The sequence below is a fragment of the Branchiostoma lanceolatum genome, chromosome 5, assembly GCF_035083965.1.
Source record: "Branchiostoma lanceolatum isolate klBraLanc5 chromosome 5, klBraLanc5.hap2, whole genome shotgun sequence".
In the NCBI taxonomy this organism is placed as follows: Eukaryota; Metazoa; Chordata; class Leptocardii; order Amphioxiformes; family Branchiostomatidae; genus Branchiostoma; species Branchiostoma lanceolatum.
This window is the reverse complement of record NC_089726.1, coordinates 25,066,458-25,089,462: the sequence shown is the minus strand read 5'-3', so window position 1 is coordinate 25,089,462 and position 23,005 is coordinate 25,066,458. Positions and strand designations below refer to the sequence as shown.

The 23,005-nt window shown below is 39.7% G+C and overlaps 1 protein-coding gene and 1 long non-coding RNA gene across 2 annotated transcripts in view; both read left to right on the top strand.

The window, feature by feature from the left end:
• Positions 1–12,287, top strand: part of LOC136435828 (NXPE family member 3-like) — a 31,524-nt gene extending 19,237 nt beyond the window's left edge. The window contains exon 4 of the mRNA XM_066429541.1: positions 8,288–12,287. Within this exon, the coding sequence (XP_066285638.1) occupies positions 8,288–9,057 (770 nt within the window). The 3' untranslated portion in view covers positions 9,058–12,287. The remainder of the gene's footprint in view (positions 1–8,287) is intronic.
• Positions 12,288–14,988: 2,701 nt separating this feature from the next.
• LOC136435827 (uncharacterized) lies at positions 14,989–21,429 on the top strand. Its single transcript, XR_010755954.1, has 2 exons — positions 14,989–16,318; positions 21,018–21,429. It is a non-coding gene; the product is annotated as an uncharacterized lncRNA (long non-coding RNA).
• The last annotated feature ends 1,576 nt before the right edge of the window (positions 21,430–23,005 follow it).

Here is a 23,005-nt window from a genome sequence, read left to right as displayed (position 1 = left end):
ACACCTCCATTCAGCAGGACAGAATATGTACAACCTGTGTGCATGAGCTTGAGGAGTCTCCATAGTCTGCCATTTACTCCTTTCTTGTACATTTTAAACAACATTCCCTCCAGCCAGACTGTGTCGTAAGCTTTCTTCGTATCAAGGAAGTGACCGTATACTAGGTTCCCTCTTTCCATGTAGTGGTTGGTCACTTCTCTCACGATGAAAGCGGTAGTGATGTTGCTGCATCCAACTTGTCCCCCACTCTGGAGTTGGTGAGGTATACCTCTATCATGGAGCCAAGGACTGCATCTATTAAACAAAGTCCTCTCCCATATTTTGGAAATGACAGGTAACAGTGTCACACCCTGGCGTGAGTCCATGTCTGTTTTGTTGGTTTTACCCTGCTTTAGGAGGGGTATCTTCAGTCCTTTTTTAAAGCCCTCTGGGATGTGTTCCTTCTCTCTTATTGCATTGAACAGCAGTGTCAAACGGGCCCATAATGCCTTACCTCCATACTTGATGTGCTCGTATACCAGGCCATCTTTGCCTCCACTCTTACCATTCTTCAAACCCTTTCAAACAGCGGCTACCTCTTGTGGGGGGAAGGGTTCTTCCAGTATCCCTTTAAGGTTGCTGTAGCTTTCTTCTTCCATCTTGGCTACCTCTTCTGTGATTTGGTTCTTGTGTATTTCATCAAAGCGCATGGCTTCCTCTTCTTGTTCGTTGCCCAGTATCTCAAAGTGTCTTGCCCAAGTTTCTCTCACTTGACTGGGATTGTTGAAGACTTGTTCCCTCACTTTTACTGCTTGTGGCCTGTTGGTTCTGCCCTTTCTTTGTCGGATCTTTTTCCAGAACTCTTTGTCGTTAGATGCTGCTAGCGCTGCCAGCTCTTCATTCTGTTTGGCTTCTTGTAAGAGCTTTGCTCTCCTCAGTTCTGACCTGAACTGGTTCTTCCTCTCGAAAATAATTTCATCAGGTTGGTAGAACATAGAGTATTGGAGATTATTTTTACACAACCGGTGATTCTCACCTGCTAACGTTTCGATGTCTGTCAGACACCTTCATCAGAGCTTCTGACTGGAGTACTGTTTCTCACCGCTATAAGTAGTAATTCCTCTCTTTATAAGCCTTGTACAGTTGGTTCTCTTTTTCCCTTGGCTTTCCCCCTTGTTTCCATTGCATCCAAGCGTTCACTTGTTGCTGGTGCGCTTCCGTCAGCGTTGTTGACCAGTAGGGTTTCTGGTGTTTCTTACACTTATTTGCGGGTATCACTTCTTCTCCTGTTGTTCTCAGTATTGTTGTTATTGTATCAAGATCTTTCTCTATGGACCCTGCTGACCAAGTGGCTGGAGCACTATTTGAGTCTAGCCTCTCACTAACTTTTTTTTTGTAAGCCTCTTTGAGTATCTGGTCTCCATCTCTATGCCAGTTGAGTTTTGGTCTGATTACTGTTTCTTCAAACTCATTGGCTTGTTGACGAATGAGGCAACTATGGGGCTATGCCGCTATGGTCTGATAAGTTGAGGCTGCAATCCCCAATCACTTTGCATGAGACTGCTTCTGTTAACAGAGAGTAAGGTATGAGGATGTGGTCTATCGTGGACAAATGTTTGTCTCCATTAGCTTGAAAGGTGTGGAGTGGTCCCTTGCAGAAATGGCTCAAGTTCAGGGAAAACAAGTCCAGTTCATCTAGTGTGCCCCATAGCTCTTTCCCCAGTTTGGATGGCTGACCTCTGCCCCTTGGGCCTCCCTGTTCGCAAATGTCTGCGTTAAAATCTCCGACAAAGATCACTTCACCTTCAATTTCATACTTTCCGCATAACTTTGTCATGATGTCTAAATGCTCTCTGTAGTTGTCTATTGCCAAGCCACTATGTGGCATATAGGCTGAAAAAGACAAAGATTTCCTGGCCGCTTTGGAGTCTAACTCTCACTCCAATAATCCTGTCATTGCCATCCTCCAGTTTGTGTACTGCATAATCAATACTCTCCTTCCACAGTAAGGCAACTCCACCTTGCCCTTATTCATTCATTCATTGTAAGGGAGCGTATCAGGTTACCGGGACTCCCGCGTGGTTCCCGGGGAGCAGTAACAAATTATGAACGATCGTGATATTTAGGAAAACGATATCTCGCACGTGTCTCACCAGTTGTAAACGAATTAGGCAATATGTATAGCTTAGATCCTCCTGTTTAATGCATGTTGTATAGTTTTGTCTGAATGTTTTCTTAGAAACGCCACGGTGGCTGTTTTAGAAATGATGTTCGGTATAAATAAATCTAAATTGGTTTTAAAAAGTTGGTTCTAAACATGACTAAATATCCAAATGATTAAATTCTGAACAAGAATTGTAATATCAAACTTCCTGTCTTAGGAATTTCCTAATTTCTCATTCAAACTATTTCTACCACCGAAAAAAGTCCGAATAACATTGAATCTCTTCCTACTGCTTTCCATCGCCTCTCCCAACATAACATATGCATACACATTGATTGAGATATGTCAGTATTGATACGATGTATTTGCTATAAGTGAGTATATTAACCAAGTTGTGTATCAAGAGCACATAGCTATCCTATTTCATGTGTCCCGGTGAAATCCCGGGGATCCGCTATCCGTTCCCGGATGTAAAAGCTTTATGATCAATCTCAGTTGAACGTAAGGTATATTAACGAAATTTCTTTAAAGCTGCATTATGATTAAGGTCTATTGTGATGGATAACATACTGTGAACTTGTGATATGCCGAAATTCCAGAGCACGCCTGATTCTCCTGTTGGGTCGGTTAGTCATCACTCTTAGCAACAGTTGAGCTAGTCTGATGATTCGAGGTGTTCACTATTGCACTGGGCAAAATGGTCACGGATCCCAGCATATACCGCGGCATCCGCCAAATGCTCACGTCACGGATACGAACGATTCCGAGCAAATGCAAATGCAATTGTTTCGATAAATGTTTTACATTTGATGCTGTGATAAAAGCACATTTCCTCTGTGCTCATACAAATAACTAATTGTCCTTCTAAAACTGTCAGTTCTGCAGTGTTGTAGCTGTCCTTCTTATAATCAATGACTTGTAATTGTTGAAAGATTTTCCGATCTTGAGACGGGGGCATCGTCTTTGGTCCAACAGGTTTCCAAGTCTAGAAAAACACACAAAAACTGATGACGATGACTGTCATTTTCCTACATCGCCCCTCTCCCCCTTATACATGCATGGGGATGGGGGCTTGTGCATTTGCTTGAAAATGTTAATTATTATTACTTATACTTTTTTAGTACCTTGTAGGTATTACTGCACTTAACGTACATGTTCTGCAATTACCGGTTGGCATGCAACCACAAACACAACAAAGGTTTCTAAGCCTAGAAAAACACACAAAGACTTAGTGACTGTCATTTCTTATATTGCCCCCTCCCCCGTATACATGCATGGGGGAGGGGGGGGGCTTGTGCATTTGCTTGAAAATGATATACTTTAACTTTTTTAGTACCTTTTAGGTATATCTGCACTAAATGTACATGTTCTGCAATTACTGGTTGGCTGTATCATGCAACCACAAACACAAAACTACTTGGGAAATAAGTTATTTTCATGCAAGACAGGCTATAAGATACCTGGAGCATATCTGTTGATGGCGTTGGCCTGAGGAAGCATTTTGGAACTTAAAACAAGTCATCTACGTTGTGTAGTGAGTCCCACATGATACCAAAAAGTGTCCTCACGAAACTAGCCACATCTTTCCCTATTATTGTAATATCTAAAGCGCACATCAGGCAAATACAGCCGGAGCCCAAACTCAACGGTCCACATTCAAACTGTCTACAGCAAAGGATGTTGGGAGTATTAAATTAGCATAATCTACTTTCTTCTTACATGAAAAACAATGATTATCTTCTTGAACTTTACAATTTTAAGAAAATAAAGGAAATCATGCAAATTCGAACTTTCATTTTACTTTCCATCTTTAGATAACACAGAAAAGCAGGAATCATCTTTAACTTTGTGGAAAAGGAATTCGAACAGAAAAACACTTGGGAATTACTTGTTTTACAGTTTCTTGCTTTTTTTCATTTTTCTTAACTGTATTTGGTCAAGAAAATAACTGTATTTGGTCAAGAAAATCCTTACATCTTCTTAGATATTACTAAGAATTGCAAGAATAATATTTCTCAGACTTCCTAAATTAAGAAAACAAGAAATGTCAAGAATGTTTTCCTAGTGAAATGAAAGTCTAAAGAAAAAGTCATGTATGGCAATAATAAAAATCTTAAGAGTAGATTCTGCAAAATACTCCATTTGACCAAACAAGAAGCAGATATTGTGTGAAGAATAAGGAAGAAAGATTGACTAGAATTTCTAGAATATTCTTGCTGATAAAAAATCATACTAGAAATCCTATCTTCACCTAAGAAAAACAAGAATAAAACTCTTAATGCAAGATTTAACATTCAAAGGTTTTGCGTAAGGTTTCTTGATTTTCTTGAAATTCTTTACGGAAGAAAATCTTTCTCTCAATAAGAAAAATCAAGAAAACAAGAAAAATAAGAAAAAGTATTTTTGGTAGTGTAGTACGTGTACGTTTTGTCTAGTCAATGAGATTTTATAGTGCGTGAGTCGGCGTATTTGTCGGTGGCGTCTGAATCAAAACAAACAAAATGGCGACCTCGCCAGACTTTTTCTATCACGAAATGTTCTCCGTGTCCCTATTAATTCAAGGACTGTTCTCACGATATCTATTGTAATAACACAGATTCACAGTGAGGTATTAGTTTCCGTTTGTCTCCGAAAACAAACTGCCGAGCCTTCTGGTAGCGGAGCCGGACAGCTCTAGTCGTCGGGCGAGCAGGCAAGCCGACCCGCCGGGTCCCGTTATAACCGCCCCCGGAGATGGTACGGCCACATGCCCGGTACCAACGAACTTGTCCTGGCGGAATCTTCCGTCCTAGCGGCGGCTGCAGGCCCATAAATGTCCGGGGCAGCTTTTGATGGCCCGGTAAGTCTGGTCGGACGCCCCGGAGGGTTTCTTGATATTGTTAAAGACGGTCAGGGACTGGGGGCTTACGAAACTCATCATAAAACAAAACAAGAGAGAAAATGCCACACACCGAATACCCAGAGTGTTTTGGAGAAAATTATTATACAAGAGTAGACCTGTGAGTCGGCCTGTGAGCCGGCCCCCGTGCCGGTTACACATTGAATCTTGGCCGACACGTGGGACGCAAGCTTCCGCACGTCCGTTTCTAAAAGCAAATATGCACAGCATTAGTTCCTTACCCTCGGAATATGTAATTTAATGCTATAATTGTTGTATATTAGAGGTGATTTCTGTTTTGTGCCTCGCCGATTCTATACAAAATCTTCAGTTTTGCGAACGTTCGGTTACCCAGGCAGCTAGGACTCCGGGAGGATCCAAGAGGTGTATCATCCCCAAGAGCCCCAAAAATAGATGAATTCGATTGAATTTTTTTCCACCTAAAATTAGATGTGTGTTCTCTCGACCTACCGATTTTTGTAGCAAAATGTTGATTCCTTTATAAGATATGGGTCCATCAAATTGTTATTTTCACCGTGTCAGCCATACTAGCCAACGGGGAGACAACAGTGTGACGTCACGGCCCTTGCCCAGTTAGTCGCACCAGATTTCGCAGGTGGCAGTTTTAGCAACTTATTCTCGGAAAATTGGTTTAAAAAACTTCCATTTATGATTTCAGAAAAGATCGAATTTTTATATAAATGATCGAAAGGTTCATTTCGGGCCCTTTTTAACCCTATCCAGGGGGGGGGGGGGGAGGGGGCTAAAAGTGCCCGCGCCAACTTTGACATCGTATAACTGCCGAACGACATATGCTAGGACTACCAAAATTGGTGACTTTTCCTAAAAATTTAGTTGGCAACAATATTATGATATTTGTATAAGTTTGTCATTTTTCGTGTTGCCATGGCGACGGGTTTCTAAAAGGCATTTTATGCAAATATCACTGATTTTTTTAAAACAGTGATATTTCTTAGGTTTTCTTGCTCAACCACACTAGTTTTCTTACATGTATAGGCTCATATATAATTAGATGTAACTTTCTTAATTTGATATTCATAATTCATGCTAATTTGATGACGTAATCGGTCAAAATCCAAGATGGTGGACCATATATGTATGAATGGTTTATTATTGTCGTTCCATGACACAACATACAAAGGCAGCCTATTGACTGAACTGAGGTATGTCTTACAATCAGTTTAAAAAGCAAACAGATACACATACAATAAAACATCACATATCTTAATTAACAAGGCTCAATTTAAAATATATACTTACTAAGTGCCTATCTGTGGTGCTTTGTTATTGAGAAGGTCAACCAGGTACGGTAGTGTAGTCTTTCTATATCTACCGGTTCTACATTTGAATTGCGTTAACTGGTATTTAGACCTAAGGTTCTTGCCATGGAGACTCACACGGTTTGGAGGCAACCAATTGGTGAACGTTGTGGAGCTTAACAAGGAGGTGGCAAACTTAGCACATAGTTCGTGTCGTCTGTTGCATAGAAATGGCAGTGGTAATTGATTCAGTGACATGCTGTAGCTAACAAAGTTGGGACCTAGTATCATACGACAAGCTCTTCTTTGTACATTCTCAGTCGCTCGAGATTGGGCATTAGTGATACCTGGGTGCCACACAGGGCATACATATTCCAGAGTTGGTCGTATAAAGCCAACGAAGACTAGTGTCAAGTCGGTAGTGTCAAGGCCATGTCTCTTAAGTACCCGCAACAGGTACAGTCTGCGGCTCCCCTTGTTAACCATCATGTTGACGTGGGCGGCCCATTTCAGGTTCGCTTGGAATATTACCCCCAGGATCTTAGCGAACTGTACGACTTGAAGTGTTGATGATTTAATAGTCAGTACAGGTGGGGGAGGGGGTTTCCGCATGAAGCAAATCAGCATCACCATACACTTGGAAGTGTTGAGTTGCATGTGGTTGTCCTCAGTCCAACGTACGAGGCTATCAACGTCAGTTTGTAGCGTGGAATCATGCGTAACGGGTCTCGCCTCCGACAGGGACATATCATCCACGTACTTCCAAGCCTCGGCTGAATCCTCACTCACCGGAGACGTATCATTGATGAGTGTAAGGAACACAAGTGGTCCCAACTTCCAGAAATCCGCAGATTTCAGGTGTTTGATGTTGTCATGGTAGTGTTTGTTCTTAGCAGTTGAAATTCCACGTGCTATCTTTTTCCTTAAATGCTTCCATGTGCAGGTGTCACCCTTGTTGAAAGCCCGTTGGCGTTTTGAGATCAGTGATTTGATCATCGACGTGATCCAGGTCTTGTCTCTACAGTGGGTGCGTACTGTTTTGGCCGGAAGGAAATTCTCAATGGCCTAATTCAGGGTTGTGTAGAAAGTAGTAGACTGTGCCTGAGTGTTGGTTTCATGGAGGACCATTACACTATTTTAGGTATCAACAGGCTTTTTCACTTTCAAAATCGTCACTAAGTGGCATTTTCTTCACCAGAGACATTTAGATTAAAGCTTCTAGTCTATCTTTAGTGTTTTTTGGGTCATAGGTGGAAAAAAAAGTGTTCTTGAAAATTTCAAAATGGCCGATCCAAGATGGCGGATCCCAAGGGGTCGCTAACAACACGTTACGTCATTTAACGACGTCATTTTGACGTCAACGTAGTTAACTTTCAAATCAGCCTGTCAAAGTTGTTTAAAAGTGTCTTACTGTATCTATACTTGCAACTCGGAAATGCCCTCCTCACAGTTGTATTCGAATGCTTGTTTGTTGTGTGTCTAGCAAAATGACAAATGTAGCTGTGGTATCTTCGTAATATTCTAAAACTGGAGCTCTGCACAACTTTTAAAGTAGAACCACACATGAACACCCATTACGGCAGTTACATGTACATGTACTTCTACTACCAAACAGAGCATGGGAAGCCCATGTTGTCAATTATATTCCGGGTTACTAAACATCAATACCTTATCTGTTGTCCCTACATTTCAAAAGTTCTTTGAGAGTAACTTGTGTTGGAGGTGACTGTCTTAGCTAGGCCTCCACCGATGTGAACACCACGACAGTCAGTAGCAGACTGACCCTGGTAGTTTACGTTAGCCAAATTTATTGAGTGATTTTATAGTAAAAGCTTCCTCTTTAAAAGGTTGTTGTCACGAAACCCTTAATATCCATTACTTACAAATTCGATAAACATGTAAATATAAAATTACATGTCAGTATGTCAAAATTGGCAATCATGTTTAGCAATGTATTCAGAGTGTTATCTTTTTTGTTGTTGCTAGGTATCAAGAGCGAAACGCCCGATAGGTCACTATCTCCATGTGGTCCGAACTTGAAAGAGACGGAATCTGAGGGATACTGGTACAACGGAACATGGCAGTCTAGCAGGTGTTTTATACGAAGGCTCAACTTGTCAAAGGTGTATAAGTGTCTCGAGAACAAAAGTATATTTTTTCAGGGAGATTCCACACTCGGTCAATGGTACTTTTTTCTGAAAAGCCTTGTCCATGGGATTGATATTCCACTTAAAGATAAAACATCAGAAGGTCCAATTAAGGCTGCAAACTACAAAAAAAACATCACAGTACATTTTCGATTTCATCACCTCCCTATCAACAGACCATACCCTTTTGAGGCAAACCGGCTGCATTATGTCGCTGATGAGATTGACAAGATTGACGGTGGAAAAAATATAGTTATTGTATTAGGTTTGTGGGCTCACTTTGCGGCTGAATCAATAGACATATTTCGCTCACGACTATATGGTATTCGCCATGCAATAATACGCTTGCATCGCCGTAGCCCGGATACAAAGGTAATCTGGCGAACAAGTAACACAAGAGAACATAGTACGATAGGACATTATTTAGAAAATAGTGATTGGTTTGCATTCAAATTACTCGAAGTGACAAAACTTATTCTTGGAGATCTAAAAATAGCAATTCTAGATGTATGGGATATGTCTGTGTGTCAGTGGCATAAACATCTTTGTCATCCCCCGAAAGATGTAATAAAAAACCACATTGATTTACTTCTTTCTTATATCTGCTAATTTGATGCTCACACGTAAAAAAAAAAGTTGTTGAAGCCGAACAGCATTAACTGGCAGTAGTTATCTTCAGACAATCTACAGACAAGCTGATATGGTCTGCTATAGCTGCCAAGTTACTTTTATTTCTAAAAACCCTTAACCCTATCCAGACTGGGGGGGGGGGGCTAAAAGTGCCCGCGCCAACTTTGAAATCGTATTACTGCCGAACGATGTAAGCTAGGACAATCAAACTTGGTGACTTTTCCTAAAATTTTGTTGGCAACAATTTTCTAACAATGGTTTAGGTTTATCATTTTTTCATGTTGCCATGGCAACGGGTTTCTGACTGGCATTTTATGCAAAAATCATTAATATTTTGAAAACAATGATATATCTCGGGTTTTCTTGCACAACTACACTAGTTTTTCTTCATATATAACATAACATGTAATTAGATGTAACTTTCCTGATTTAATATTCATAATTTATGCTTATTTGATGACGTAATCAGCCAAAATCCCAGATGGCGGACTATATCACTATTTCAGGTATCAGCAGGCTTTTTCGCCCTCAAATCGTCAATACCTGACATTTGCTTTATCAGAAACATTTAGATTAACGTTTTTAGTCTATATGCAGCGTCCTTTGGGGTCATAAGTGGAAAAAAAAGATTTTTAAAAATTTCAAAATGGCTGATCCAAGATGGCGGATCCCAAGGGATCCCTAACAACACATGACGCCATTCTATGACGTCATTTTTACGTCAACGTACCTACCATTGACGTTGTATGTCTTTGCATACCTTAAAATGAATAATACAAACCGTTTTGTTTAATTCCTTTAGATATTACGGGAATTCCCTATTTAGCCTATAAAATCACATCGATGACGTCATAATTACGTCATATTACGCCATAACGTCACCAAAATTACAGGAATTATAAAACTGACGTGAATATCAATCCCTACAAATTTGGTGATGATAATCATACCGTTCGGAAATTATGAGGGGGGGGGGGCGAATCAGATCCCCCCCCCCGTCCCAGATATACCAAAAAAGCACAGTCTGGATAGGGTTAAAGAGGAAGCCTGGATATTAAAACCACCCAAAAAAATTTAGCTAACGTAAACTCCCAGACCTCTGTCTGCTTCTGAATGCCTTCGTGTTCACATCAGTGAAGGGGCTGGCTGGCTTACGTATTGTATTGATTACGAAGCTTTGTTACACCTACATGTATCTGGGTTGTTTTTCTTTGTCTGACAATGTTTTCTTCAAAAACTAGTGAGAAATATACAGGATTTTTCAAAACTTGAGACGTCAGTTAATATGCAAATGACTTCCGGTCGTCTGCTCTGATCCCATCCTATTGTTCTTGGAGCCATACGGGTAGAGATCCCCACAGACAATAATCCATTTATGATGTTAGAATGAGGGTTGGAGTCAATTTAGCTACTAACTCCCTGACAGAAGATAGATTTTATAGGAGGAGGACCCAGGGTCCTACCAGTCTGTCTTTAACCCTATTTAGACTGGGCTTTTTGGGGTGGAATCTGGGACAGGGGGATGACCCCCATTTCATAACTTACAAACGGTATGGTGTATCATCACCAAACTTGAAGAGAATGATGAACACTTTGATCTTCCTAGTGTCTATAATTTCATGGTAACGTTATGGCATAATTATAACGTAATCAATGGATACGGACGAAATTAGAATCAAATGATCCGGTAATAAGCTCATGTTTAGACCAACTTTAATTTCTGAGCTGTGGCAAATCTGTAGAGCATGCGTTAAGTGGGCGGGCTCACTGAAAATAATAACATAAACAGTAGTTTTTTTATAGACCAATCCAAATATAAGCGCATGAGCCACAAAGTCAACAGATCAGTCGTTTAACCCCGATCCAAACATTTTCACCAATCGGAAATCGACCGAAGCTCGGGCGAACACCGTCCGAGCTTTGGCCGACCGTTGATAAGCCTGTCGACCCCCAGCCGACGCCTGGGCGTGCCTCGGCAGACAAACGTAGATTTATAATGCCTCAGTGGACTTAAAAATAGTAATTTTGAGGAGGAAATCTCAGGAAGTCAAGTCAAGACTCAAAAGTCGCTCGGGGAAGCTACGGGCAAACTGTTGACGAGCTGTGCGAGTTCAAAAATCGTCGCCGAGGCCTCGTTGAATTTAAGCTGCTAAAAATCACCCGAAGCCCGCGGAATCGCCAGGACGTCGGTCGTTCTTCGGCCAAAAATCCCCATTTGGAGCTCGCCGACAAGTCGGCCGAACTAAATTGTTGATTTGTGACGGGGGCTTAAGGATCCGCCATCTTAGATCGGCAATCTTGACATTTATGAATTTTTTTTTTCACTTATGACCCCAAATGCACATTTTTTTTGTAAATAGGCTAAAACATTAATCTGAATGTTTCTGGTTAAGTAAATATTAGCTAGTGACGAATTTGATGAATAAAAAAAATTTTAAAACCTGAAATAGTGACATGGTCCGCCATCTTAGATTTTGACCGATGGCGTCATCAAATCAGCATAATTTATAAATATTAAATCATGAAAGTTATATTAGATTACATATGATGTTGTACATGTAGGAAAATTACTGTGATTGGGCCAGCAAACCTTAGAAACAACATTGTTTAAGCTCAAATTAGTGAATTTTTTATAAAATTGACATTAAAAAAAATTGATAAACTGATACTATTATCATGAAACTGTTGGCAACAATATTTAAGAAAACGTCACCAAGTTTGGTAGTCCAAGCATACGTCGTTTGGCAGTTATGCGATGTCAAAGTTGGCACCGGCATTTCTAGCCAGTCTAGATAGGGTAAAACATTATTTTTAAACAAAAATCGATGTTATGCTAGGTGACTCATCTTATTATTTAAATACCATGTGTGCCGAAATGATCGACCTCTACACAGAAAGCTTAATGCGGGGGTATAGTATCCGAAATGGGCCTGTCGAAAATACAGATGAACCGATGTAACAGTTCAAACTGTCCACACGTCCATGTTGATTTATTTAATTTTTGCATTTGGCAGGTTTTTTTGGGGGGGAGTTGATAATCAAGGATACGTTACTATGTAACTACGTTATCATGTAACTTTGTGACTGAGGAGTAGTCACTTGGAGTGGTGCTTGACTTGTTAATAATTTCAATAGAACACCAGTGTATTATCGCAATCAATTTAACATATACCATCTTAACCGTTCTGCAATAAATATTATAGACGTTATCTACCCTTTCAATCATTTTAAACGATAGTTTTATTTTTAATATGTACATGTATTTAGAATATTGTTATAGCTCGTAATATTGTCCATTGTGATGTCTCGTCTTTGTCAGCAGGGTTAGCCCTTGGCATTAGGCTAGTTGGGCAAACCAGCCCAACCAATAGATAAATAAATTAAAAATATTATATACAAGGATGGTTTCCTTACTATCCTGTCACTGGAAAAAACAATCATTTATGATGGTATCAGAATGTAGTATGACGTCAAGTTTGCTAATTATGCAAAGAATTCAATCATGTGTAAAACTTGGAAACATTCACTTCCACATTCAGCATTACATGCTCTTTTTCCATTTTCGCCGATGCACGGCGAAAATGGACTGGTACCCGGTCATTTATGCGAGCCCTTTTGAATTGTACTACCTCATCAAAAGTACAACCTCATCAAGACTTGGACAAAGAGAAAACAACAGAAAAATGACATATCAAGCTACCCATGACAGTTAATTGTCTGTGTGCACCGACCATCCCACTCCTGCCAACTCGACACATCAAAATAAACCAACCGATCTCTACAAAGAACAAACTCACTACAGCTACGAGTACAACAATGTCAGCTGAAACCTCAGACGAAAATATCCTGTCCGCACTCTGGCCCAGTGAACGGACCTGCACCAGGCTCCAGAAAAAGCATCAGCCCCGAGCCGAGCAAACACAGACCTGGGTTTAAACCTCAGTGACCCCTGAATGATAGGGACTAGGTCCGTATGTAGAAAAAAAAAATTCCGTTCAAGATTAGCTTGACACCTACCCCACCAAATCCTCCGACGAGAAACTGCAAGAATGTAAATGGTGGCGTCAGTTTTGAATTTCGACAGACCGGGCGGCAGTATGCTGTACATAGCGATAGAGTGGGAAATGCGAAAGTTAGAAATGACCAATATTCTGATGAAGCTCTTTACCCAGGTCCAGGTTCATAAAACTTCTGAACTAGAATAAAGGGCATGAGATACCGTTTCGACCAATTTACAGTTATCATACGGACAGATGGAAGCCGGGGTCCAATGCCATATGGCAGGTGACATAGTTGGTCTTCAAGGCCCCGTAAACAGCATCACGACATCTTTATTTACTCATTGTCAGCAGAGCTGATTCCCAGCAGATGTTGGGCTGAGATATACAAATCTTGGGAGAAACAAGAATGGTGTTCCTGAAGTCAGAGTACAGGGATTGAGTAGTAGAGGTAGAGAAAGAGAAAAAGTCAGTTATCAATTTCTGCAGAGTCTAATAATGTTGAGGAGGAGACAGAGAGTGTGGACAAGAATTTGACCATGTAGAAATGTTGTACCGACGAAGAAACAGGCCCAGCTAGTACCTGGGCAACTCGTACGCCCCTTATAACTTCCGAATAGTATGTGGTATAATCACCAAATTTGCAGAGAGCGATGTATATGTAAAATCTTATAATTCCTGGAATTTTGGTAGTTATGACGTCATGTGACGTAATTATGACGTCGAAAATGTCAAATAGGGAATTCCTGTAATACCAGATGGTATTAACCGATCATTTTAAAAAAATAGGGTATTTCTTTGATAATGAAGTCTGACAAGCCCTCTGTTTTGAATAGTAACTGCGTTTACGTCAAAATGACGTCATAGAATGACGTCATATGCCTTCAGTCATCCCCTGGGTTCCGGCATCTTGGATAGGCGATCTTGAATTGTTAGAAATACAATTTTTCTGCTTAAGACCCCAAAACATAATTGAAATAGACTAGAAACATTGATTTTAATGTTGTTGTTTTTTTTAAACATAGCAGGTATGGACGAATTTGAAGGGTGAAAAGCCTGTTTACACCTAAACTAATTATGTTGTCCGCTTTCTTGGACTTTGGCCGATGACGTCATCAAATTAGCATAATCTAAGAATATTCAATCATGAAAGTTACATTAGATGACAAAGGATCTTAATAAGGTTAGAAAGCAAATATGGTAGAGCAACAAAGCCTTGAAACCTCATTTTTTAAACCGAAATAAGTGAATTTTGTGAAATATGCCAGTCAGAAACAGGTTGCCATGGCAACCAAAAAATCATAAACTTAAACTATTACTCTAAAATTTTGCCAACTAAATTCTAGGAAAAGTCACCAAGTTTGGTAGTCCTAGCACATGCCGTTCAGCAGCTATAGGACGTCAAAGTTGGCGCGGGCACTTTTAGCCAACCCCCCGTCTAGATATAAAAACCAACAAGATCCCAGCCCTCTTTAAAGTGTGGGAGAGTAAGAGTTTTTTTCAGGCAACAAGTTCAGATTTGAAGTTTTAGAAAACTGAAAACTGGCTGCCGTAATGCTCTTAACACTATCTAGACTGGGGGGGGAGTAAAAGTGCCCGCGCCAACTTTAACATCTTATAAATGCCAGCGACGTATCCTAGGACTAACAAACTTGGTAACTTTTCCTAAGATTAACTTGGCTACAATTTTATATTAATGATTTGAATTTATCATTATTCGTGTTGCTATGGCAACAGATTTTTGACAGGTATTTTATGCAAGAATTACTACTTTTCCTTTTAAACAATAATAAAACAACAGGAGGGAGGATAACAGGCACGATATACCAAAGAGTAGCAAATGCTAGGCTGTTGATGACTACAGCTTTACCAACGAACGATAGCCACAAAGGTTTCCGACGACGTAAAAGATCTTAAGAGTCATTGCATGAGAAAACCAGGCAGAGGTGGGAAGATGGGGGTCGGCCAAATCGGCTCAAACTTTGTATGTGTGATAGGTATGTGGAACTATGAACAGCCATATAATTAAAACCTTCCAGCTATTTTTCGTTATGGCATTATGGGACCCCCCTCTGAGACCCTCAAAAATCCAACAATTTATGGCTGAAATTACTGAAATTGCAATGGCTACCCTGACAATTCTGATTAAGATACGATTATAAATTTTATATTTCCATATAGCATGGCTTCCCTAGTTTTGCCTGCCAAAAGTTGAAGGTGAAGGATTGAAATTAAGAGGGTGTACTAGGGGGTTACCAGAACCAATAAAAGCAGAATTTTCATCTCTTTGAATTTTAGTCATTTTTAAGGGGCATTATCTGCCCTGGGCAGTGGCTTTGGAGACTGGTTTTACTGTTGCTTGAGAGAGGAACATCTACTGATTCAAAAACAAGCGTCGTAAATTTGGGCCACTCATAACGCGAGTCGTGAATGGGGGCTCTTTATGGGGATTTTTCGGGTTCGGGGCTATAATAAATCAGGTTGTGACGTCTCACTACGGAGTAAGTTATGGCAATTTTTTCTGCCGCTACGTGAAAACCATGCATAATTGTCATAAAATGCTAGCACAAATCAGAAATGTTGATTTCGGCTCTACATGGGGGATATGAGGGTACTTAAAAAGTAAATTAAGGTTGTTTTGCACATTTTACAGTTGCTTTTTAAGACATCAATCAGTAAATTACTTTCTAAAAAATTATGTGTAATTATGAAGTGGTCAATAGTGAAAAAGGCTATGTATGGGGGTTATCAGGACCCCAGAAATGTGATATCACTGGTACACGCAGCTATATGGAAAATCAAGAAACAAGACAGTCACTATAACAAATGTCAGGGAACAGTTTTAAACTAAATACATATAATATACTTCTCAATTTGGGTCAGTACATGAATCATAATGAAATCAACAGATTGTACATTGCAGTTGCATTTGTTCCATTTCAAAGAACATTCAATATTTGGTATCAAGCATTCTCGAAGAACTCAGCCAATAATGACTGTAGCTAGTAATTTCAATCTCTTTTGCACATTTACAAAATCTAAATGATACAATCCACACAATTCATGCAATACAAGGCACCTGGCTAAGCAGGGCAGCCAGGTACTTGGGAGCTAAGTGGTTAAGTACTATGCTACAACTGCAATAGTTTTGAATATTATTTAACCAAAATATACATTCGCTGTAGGCGGTTAGAGGTTGTCATAATGTTATGGGAATGTGAAATCTCAAAGATTGAAAAAAAGTCAAGGGCATCACTGAACTTCTTTGTATGTATTATTACCGTAATACAGATAATAGTGAATTAAAAAAATCAATGCTTCATAACATAGAAAAGTCCATAGTTTTAAATGCTGACCCTTGCAATATTAAGAGGTGGCTAGATGCAAACAGACTGACACTAAATGTCCGTAAATGCAAGTCTATGCTCTTTGGCACTATACGAAGGCTGCGCCTAGGTAATGAACAACTAAATCTTACTCTTTCTGGAACGTATTTGGAAGTAGTTTCATGTTTTAAATATCTAGGTGTTTGGTTTGACCCCTGTCTAACTTGGGGCATACATGTCAACAAACTGTGCAATGCGGTGTCATCTAGGCGGAGTGATAAGACGTTTAGCTTCCATTTTACCTACTAAGACACTTTCTATGCTGTTCAACTGTATGGTTCTTCCAAAGATTGAGTGCTGTGATACTGTTTGGGCCAACTGTGGATAATCTCTCTCTGACAATGTCCAGAAACTTCAAAACCGAGCAGCACGAATTGTCCTCGGTCTGTCACGTACAGCACATGTGGATCTGTTTTAGGTTGGAGTTCCCTTGCATCTCGCTGGCAAATGCACCTCCTTCAAACCGTCTTTAAATCTATTCACCAACAAGTGCCAGAATACCTACAGATATTTGACAGAACATCTAACATCTATGGAACAAGACATAATTCAAACTTATAATTGCAACTTCCGAATGTCAGACTAGAATCCGGCCAAAGAAAATTTGCGTACAAGGGTGCGTTTGCCTGGAATGATTTGCCGGCAACAGTTAGAGTGGCCACGTCGGGCCTAACTTTTAAAAAGCTAGTAGAGCAGTAATGCTGACCTCTGACCTCCAGACACGGCCTGCCACATCGACTTTGATTTACGGTGTTTGATTTGACGCTCAGTTGTGTATATATTATTATTTTGGTTACTTTTTGTTCATTAGTTCATGTTATTTCCTTGTTATGTTATCAGTCTGTTTATGTTATTCTGTACAGAGCACGCCTGAGAAGCAGTGCGTTTAGCACTGAGTGCGCCTGCCCTGTATAAAGAAAACAGACATAAATAAATAAATAGAAACAGCCCAACATGTACAGATGCGCACAATGGTTTCCACTTGGCAGATGTAGGAGGCTTTCCCGGATACTGGTCGTGTTACTGGCAAGTGGCAAGTACGTGGAAATTGCGATGCGTCACTCCTATCAGCTTCAATGCATTAAGCCCTTCACATTTGGCGCGTTTGCAGATGTTCGTTTCTCACAATGATAGATGATGGCAATAGTGGATATTTTTGTATTATCCCATTCATTTCATCCTCTGTGAGGTGACACAAGTTTCTTTACAAGTCCCTGTCAAGATCAGAATAAAGATCATCATCCTGTAAACCAACATCCTCCTTAATCACCTTCTTGAGAGTCAGACTGAGTGAGTGAAGAACAAGTTTATGTGCATGATCTTGGACTTCAATTTTTGCATAATGGTATTCATCTGTTCAACGCTTATGACTGTTTCAATGGTCCTATGACATAATTTTAGGAATTGCATGTATTTTGTAGATACATGTAGTATTAAAATTTTGATATGGTGTGTGTAACCCTGGGAATGAAAATTACATTACATGCTACAGTAATGGGCTTCGTTTCTGAGAACACTTTGTAAGTTTGATAATCTATGAACTGCAGTTTGTTGAATTCAGTATGATACCTGTACTGATCCTGATTGACCATCAAAATTATATACATTTAGCTGAAATCTTAAATTGTTCTTGACATTTGTTATAGTCTAATTCTTTATTGTCCAAATAAAGTATATGTAGCTCTGCACCCATGTGCACGGGTGTGTTCCAGTGAAAATGTGGAGTTCTGATAACCCCCATACATAGCCTTTAATTTGAAGTATTACCATCTAATGAATGAATACATGTTTGCATATAATTATTTAGTGAGGAACTAACTAATTCTTAGAGAGCAACTGTGTAAAACAAGCCTTATTTACTTTTTAAGTATCCTCATATCCCCCATGTAGAGCCCAAATCAACATTTCTGATTTGTGCTAGTATTCTACGACAGTTATGCATGGTTTTTCACGCAGTGGCAGAAAAAATTGCCATAACTTACCCCGTAGTGAGACGTCACAACCAGATTTATTATAGCCCCGAACCCGAAAAATCCCCATAAAGAGCCCCCATTCACGGCTCGCGTTATGAGTGGCCCAAATTTACGACACTTGTTTTTGAATCAGTAGATGTTCCTCTCTCAAGCAACAGTCAAATCATTCTCCAAAGCCACTGCCCAGGGCAGATAATGCCCCTTAAAAATGACTAAAATTCAAAGAGATGAAAATTCTGCTTTCATTGGTTCTGGTAACCCCCTAGTACACCCTCTTAATTGCAATGCTTCACCTTCAACTTTTGGCAGACAAAACTAGGGAAGCCATGCTATATGGAAATATAAAATTTATAATCGTATCTTAATCAGAATTGTCAGGGTAGCCATTGCAATTTCAGTAATTTTCAGCCATAAATTGTTGGATTTTTGAGGGTCTCAGAGGGGGGTCCCATAACGCCATAACGAAAAATAGCTGGAGGGTTTTAATTATATGGCTGTTCATAGTTCCACATACCTATCACACATACAAAGTTTGAGCCGATTTGGCTGACCCCCATCTTCCCACCTCTGCCTGGTTTTGCCTGGTTTTCTCGTGCAATGACTCTTAAAAATTCTCCCTTTCCCTCCAATTAATCAAAGGCTTGTTGTCATTGCCAAAAATACATCCGAAGAGGCGTAGAGATCCAAATGACTATTGAATATTGACTAGGCGATCTGATGTGCCCCTCGAAACTCCCCAGCCACAGACCTTCACGCTTACCAAGGTTAAGCAAAGACCCGGAACCCTTACTGCCCCACTGCCGAAAAATAGGACCAAAACCCATCTTACAGAGAGTTTTCTGCAGAAACGAGACATTTACTCTGTCCTTAGCTTGGTCAAGTGTAATCCTTTATCTAGATTACGAATTCGTGACCGTATAAAGGCTCATTGGTTAATGCTGTCGTGATGGCCCAAAATCTCAGACTTTAGATCATGATATTTCAACAATGTCTCCAAATCTCTTAATCCACTATTAAACAAATTGTTGATTTCTACCAACTGTTGATTAAGGGAAAAGACATCAGCTTTGCTCAAATCAGCATGGCATCGATACTGGAATTTTATTAGAGAAGAAATACGTTGTTTAATTTCATCCCACCAAAGTCGAAGGCTTTGAAAAGCTGGGCGTAAAGTAAGCCATTTAGAATACATCAATTTAAGAGTCATTGCACCAGAAAACCAGGCAGAGGTGGGAAGATGGGGGTCGGCCAAATCGACTCAAACTTTGTATGTGTGATAGGTATGTGGAACTATGAACCGCCATATAATCAAAACCCTCCAGCTATTTTTCGTTATGGCGTTCTGGGACCCCCCTCCGAGACCCTCAAAAATCCAACGATTTATGGCTGAAAATTACTGAAATTGCAATGGCTACCCTGACAATTCTGATTAAGATACGATTATGATCTTTATATTTCTATATAGCATGGCATCCCTAGTTTTACCTACCAAAAGTTGAAGGTGAAGCATTGAAATCAAGAGGGTGTACTAGGGGGTTACCAGAACCAATGAAAACGGAATTTTCATCTCTTTGAATTTTAGTCATTTTTAAGGGGCATTATCTGCCCTGGGCAGTGGCTTTGGAGAATGGTTTTACTGTTGCTGGACAGAGAAACATCTACTGATTCAAAAACAAGCGTCGTTTAATTGGGCCACCCATAACGCGAGCCGTGAATGGGGGCTCTTTATGGGGATTTTTCGGGTTTGGGGCTATGATAAATCAGGTTGTGACGTCTCACTACGGGGTAAGTTAAGGCAATTTTTTCTGCCGCTGGGTGAAAACCATGCATAATTGTCATAAAATGCTAGCACAAATCAGAAATGTTGATTTGGGCTCTACATGGGGGATACAAGGATACTTAAAAAGTAAATTAAGGTTGTTTTGCACATTTTACAGTTCCTTTTTAAGACGTTAATCAGTTAATTACTTACTAAAAAAGTATGTGAAATTATGAAGTGGTCAATAGTGGAAAAGGCTATGTATGGGGGTTATCAGGACCCCACATATGTGATATCACTGGTACACGCAACTATATAAACAAGACAGTCAGGGAACAGTTTCAAACTAAATATATATATTATATACTTATCAATTTGGGTCAGTACATGAATCATAACGAAATCAACAGATTGTTTATTGCAGTTGCAATTGTTTCATTTTAAAGAACATTCAATATTCGGTATCAAGCATTCTCGAAGAAATCAGCCAATGACTGTAGCTAGTAATTTCAATCTCTTTTACACATGTAAATGATCTAAAATGATAAAATCCACACAATTCATGCAATGCAAGGCACCTGGCTATTGGCTAGCGGGACAGCCAGGTACTTGGGAGCTAAGTGGTTAAGTACTATGCTACAATTGCAATAGTTTTGAATATTGTTTAACCTCATTCTGGCTCATTCCCCGTCGTGAATGGGGAATGTTTAACTAATACAGTATCAAAACTAACATCATCTAATTAAAAAAACAAAATATACATCCGCTGTAGCCGGTTAGAGGTTGTCATAATGTTATGTGAAATCTCAAAGATTGAAAAAAGTTAAGGGCATCACTTAAATTCTTTGTATGTATTATTGCCGTAATACAGATAATAGTGCGTTGCTAAAGTCAATGCTTCATGACATAGAAAAGTCCATAGAAACAACCCAAAATGTGCAGGTACGCACAATGGTCTCCACTGGGCAGATATAGGAGGCTTTCCCGTATACTGGTCGTGTTACTGACAAGTGGCAGGTACGTGGAAATTGCGATGCGTCACTCCTGTCAGCTTCAAGGCATGCAGCCCTTCACATTTGGCGAGTTTGCAGATGTTCGTTTCTCACAAATGATAGATGATGGCAGTTGATATTTTTGTATTATCCCATTCATTTCATCCTCTGTGAGGTGACACACGTTTCTTTACAAGTCCCTGTCAAGCATGCCAGAATAAAGATCATCATCCTGAAAACCAACATCCTCCTTAATCACCTTCTTGAGAGTCACACTGAGTGGATAGCAAGTTGATGTGCATGATCTTGGACTTCAATTTTTGCATAATGATATTCATCTGTTCAACGCGTATGTCTGTTTCAATGGTCCCATGGCATGATTTCAAGAATTGCATGCATTTTGCAGGTACATGTAGCATCAAAATTTTAATATTGTATGTGTAACCCTGGGAATGAAAATTACATTACATGCTACAGTGATGGGCTACGTTTTTGAGAACACTTTGAGAGTTTGATAATCTGTGAACTGCAGTTTGTTGAATTCAGTATGATACCTGTACTGATCCTGATTAACCATCAAAATTTTATATTTTTAGCTAAAATCTAAAATTGTTCTTGACATTTCTTATAGTCTAAATTCTTTAATGTCTATGTAAAGTATATGTAGCTCTACACCCATGTGAACGGGTGTGTACCAATGATAATGTGGAGTTCTGATAACCCCCATACATAGCCTTTTTTCAGTATGTATTATTCAACGAATGAATATGGATATGATTTTTTTAGTGAGGAACTAATAACTAATTCTTAGACAGCAACTGTAAAATGTGTAAAACAAGTTTAATTTACTTTTTAAGTATCCTTATATCCCCCATGTAGAGCCCAAATCAACATTTCTGATTTGTGCTAGCATTTTATGACAAGTATGCATGGTTTTCACCCAGCGGCAGAAAAAATTGCCTTAACTTACCCCGTAGTGAGACGTCACAACCTGATTTATCATAGCCCCAAACCCGAAAAATCCCCAAAAAGAGCCCCCATTCACGGCTCGCGTTATGGGTGGCCCAATTAAACGACGCTTGTTTTTGAATCAGTAGATGTTTCTCTGTCCAGCAACAGTAAAACCATTCTCCAAAGCCACTGCCCAGGGCAGATAATGCCCCTTATAAATGACTAAAATCCAAAGAGATGAAAATTCTGTTTTCATTGGTTCTCGCAACCCCTAGTACACCCTCTTAATTTCAATGCTTCACCTTCAACTTTTGGTAGGTAAAAGTAGGGATGCCATGCTATATGGAAATATAAAACTCATAATCGTATCCTAATCAGAATTGTCAGGGTAGCCATTGCAATTTCAGTAATTTTCAGCCATAAATTGTTGGATTTTTGAGGGTCTCGGAGGGGGGTCCCAGAACGCCAAAACGAAAAATAGCTGGAGGGTTTTAATTATATGGCGGTTCATAGTTCCACATACCTATCACACATACAAAGTATGAGCCGATTTGGCCGACCCCCATCTTCCCACCTCTGCTGGTTTTGCCTGGTTTTCTCGTGCAATGACTCTTAAAATCTTTCAACAAAATCAACATCATTAAAAATTGACGCATTGCATTTCCAAAGACCTTTTGGTCTTGGATCAACTGAGGCGGAAGGAGACCAAATCACAATCGTGGTCTCACAAGTCACTTGGTGTGAAAATAGGATCTAAGATATTGATATTTCTCGAAGAATAAATTGTTGCCAGACGACAAGCAACATGGGGGTTTAATTGCCTCCAAGTAAAAACAGACGCATCTCTCTCTCCAGGTGTCAATCAAAT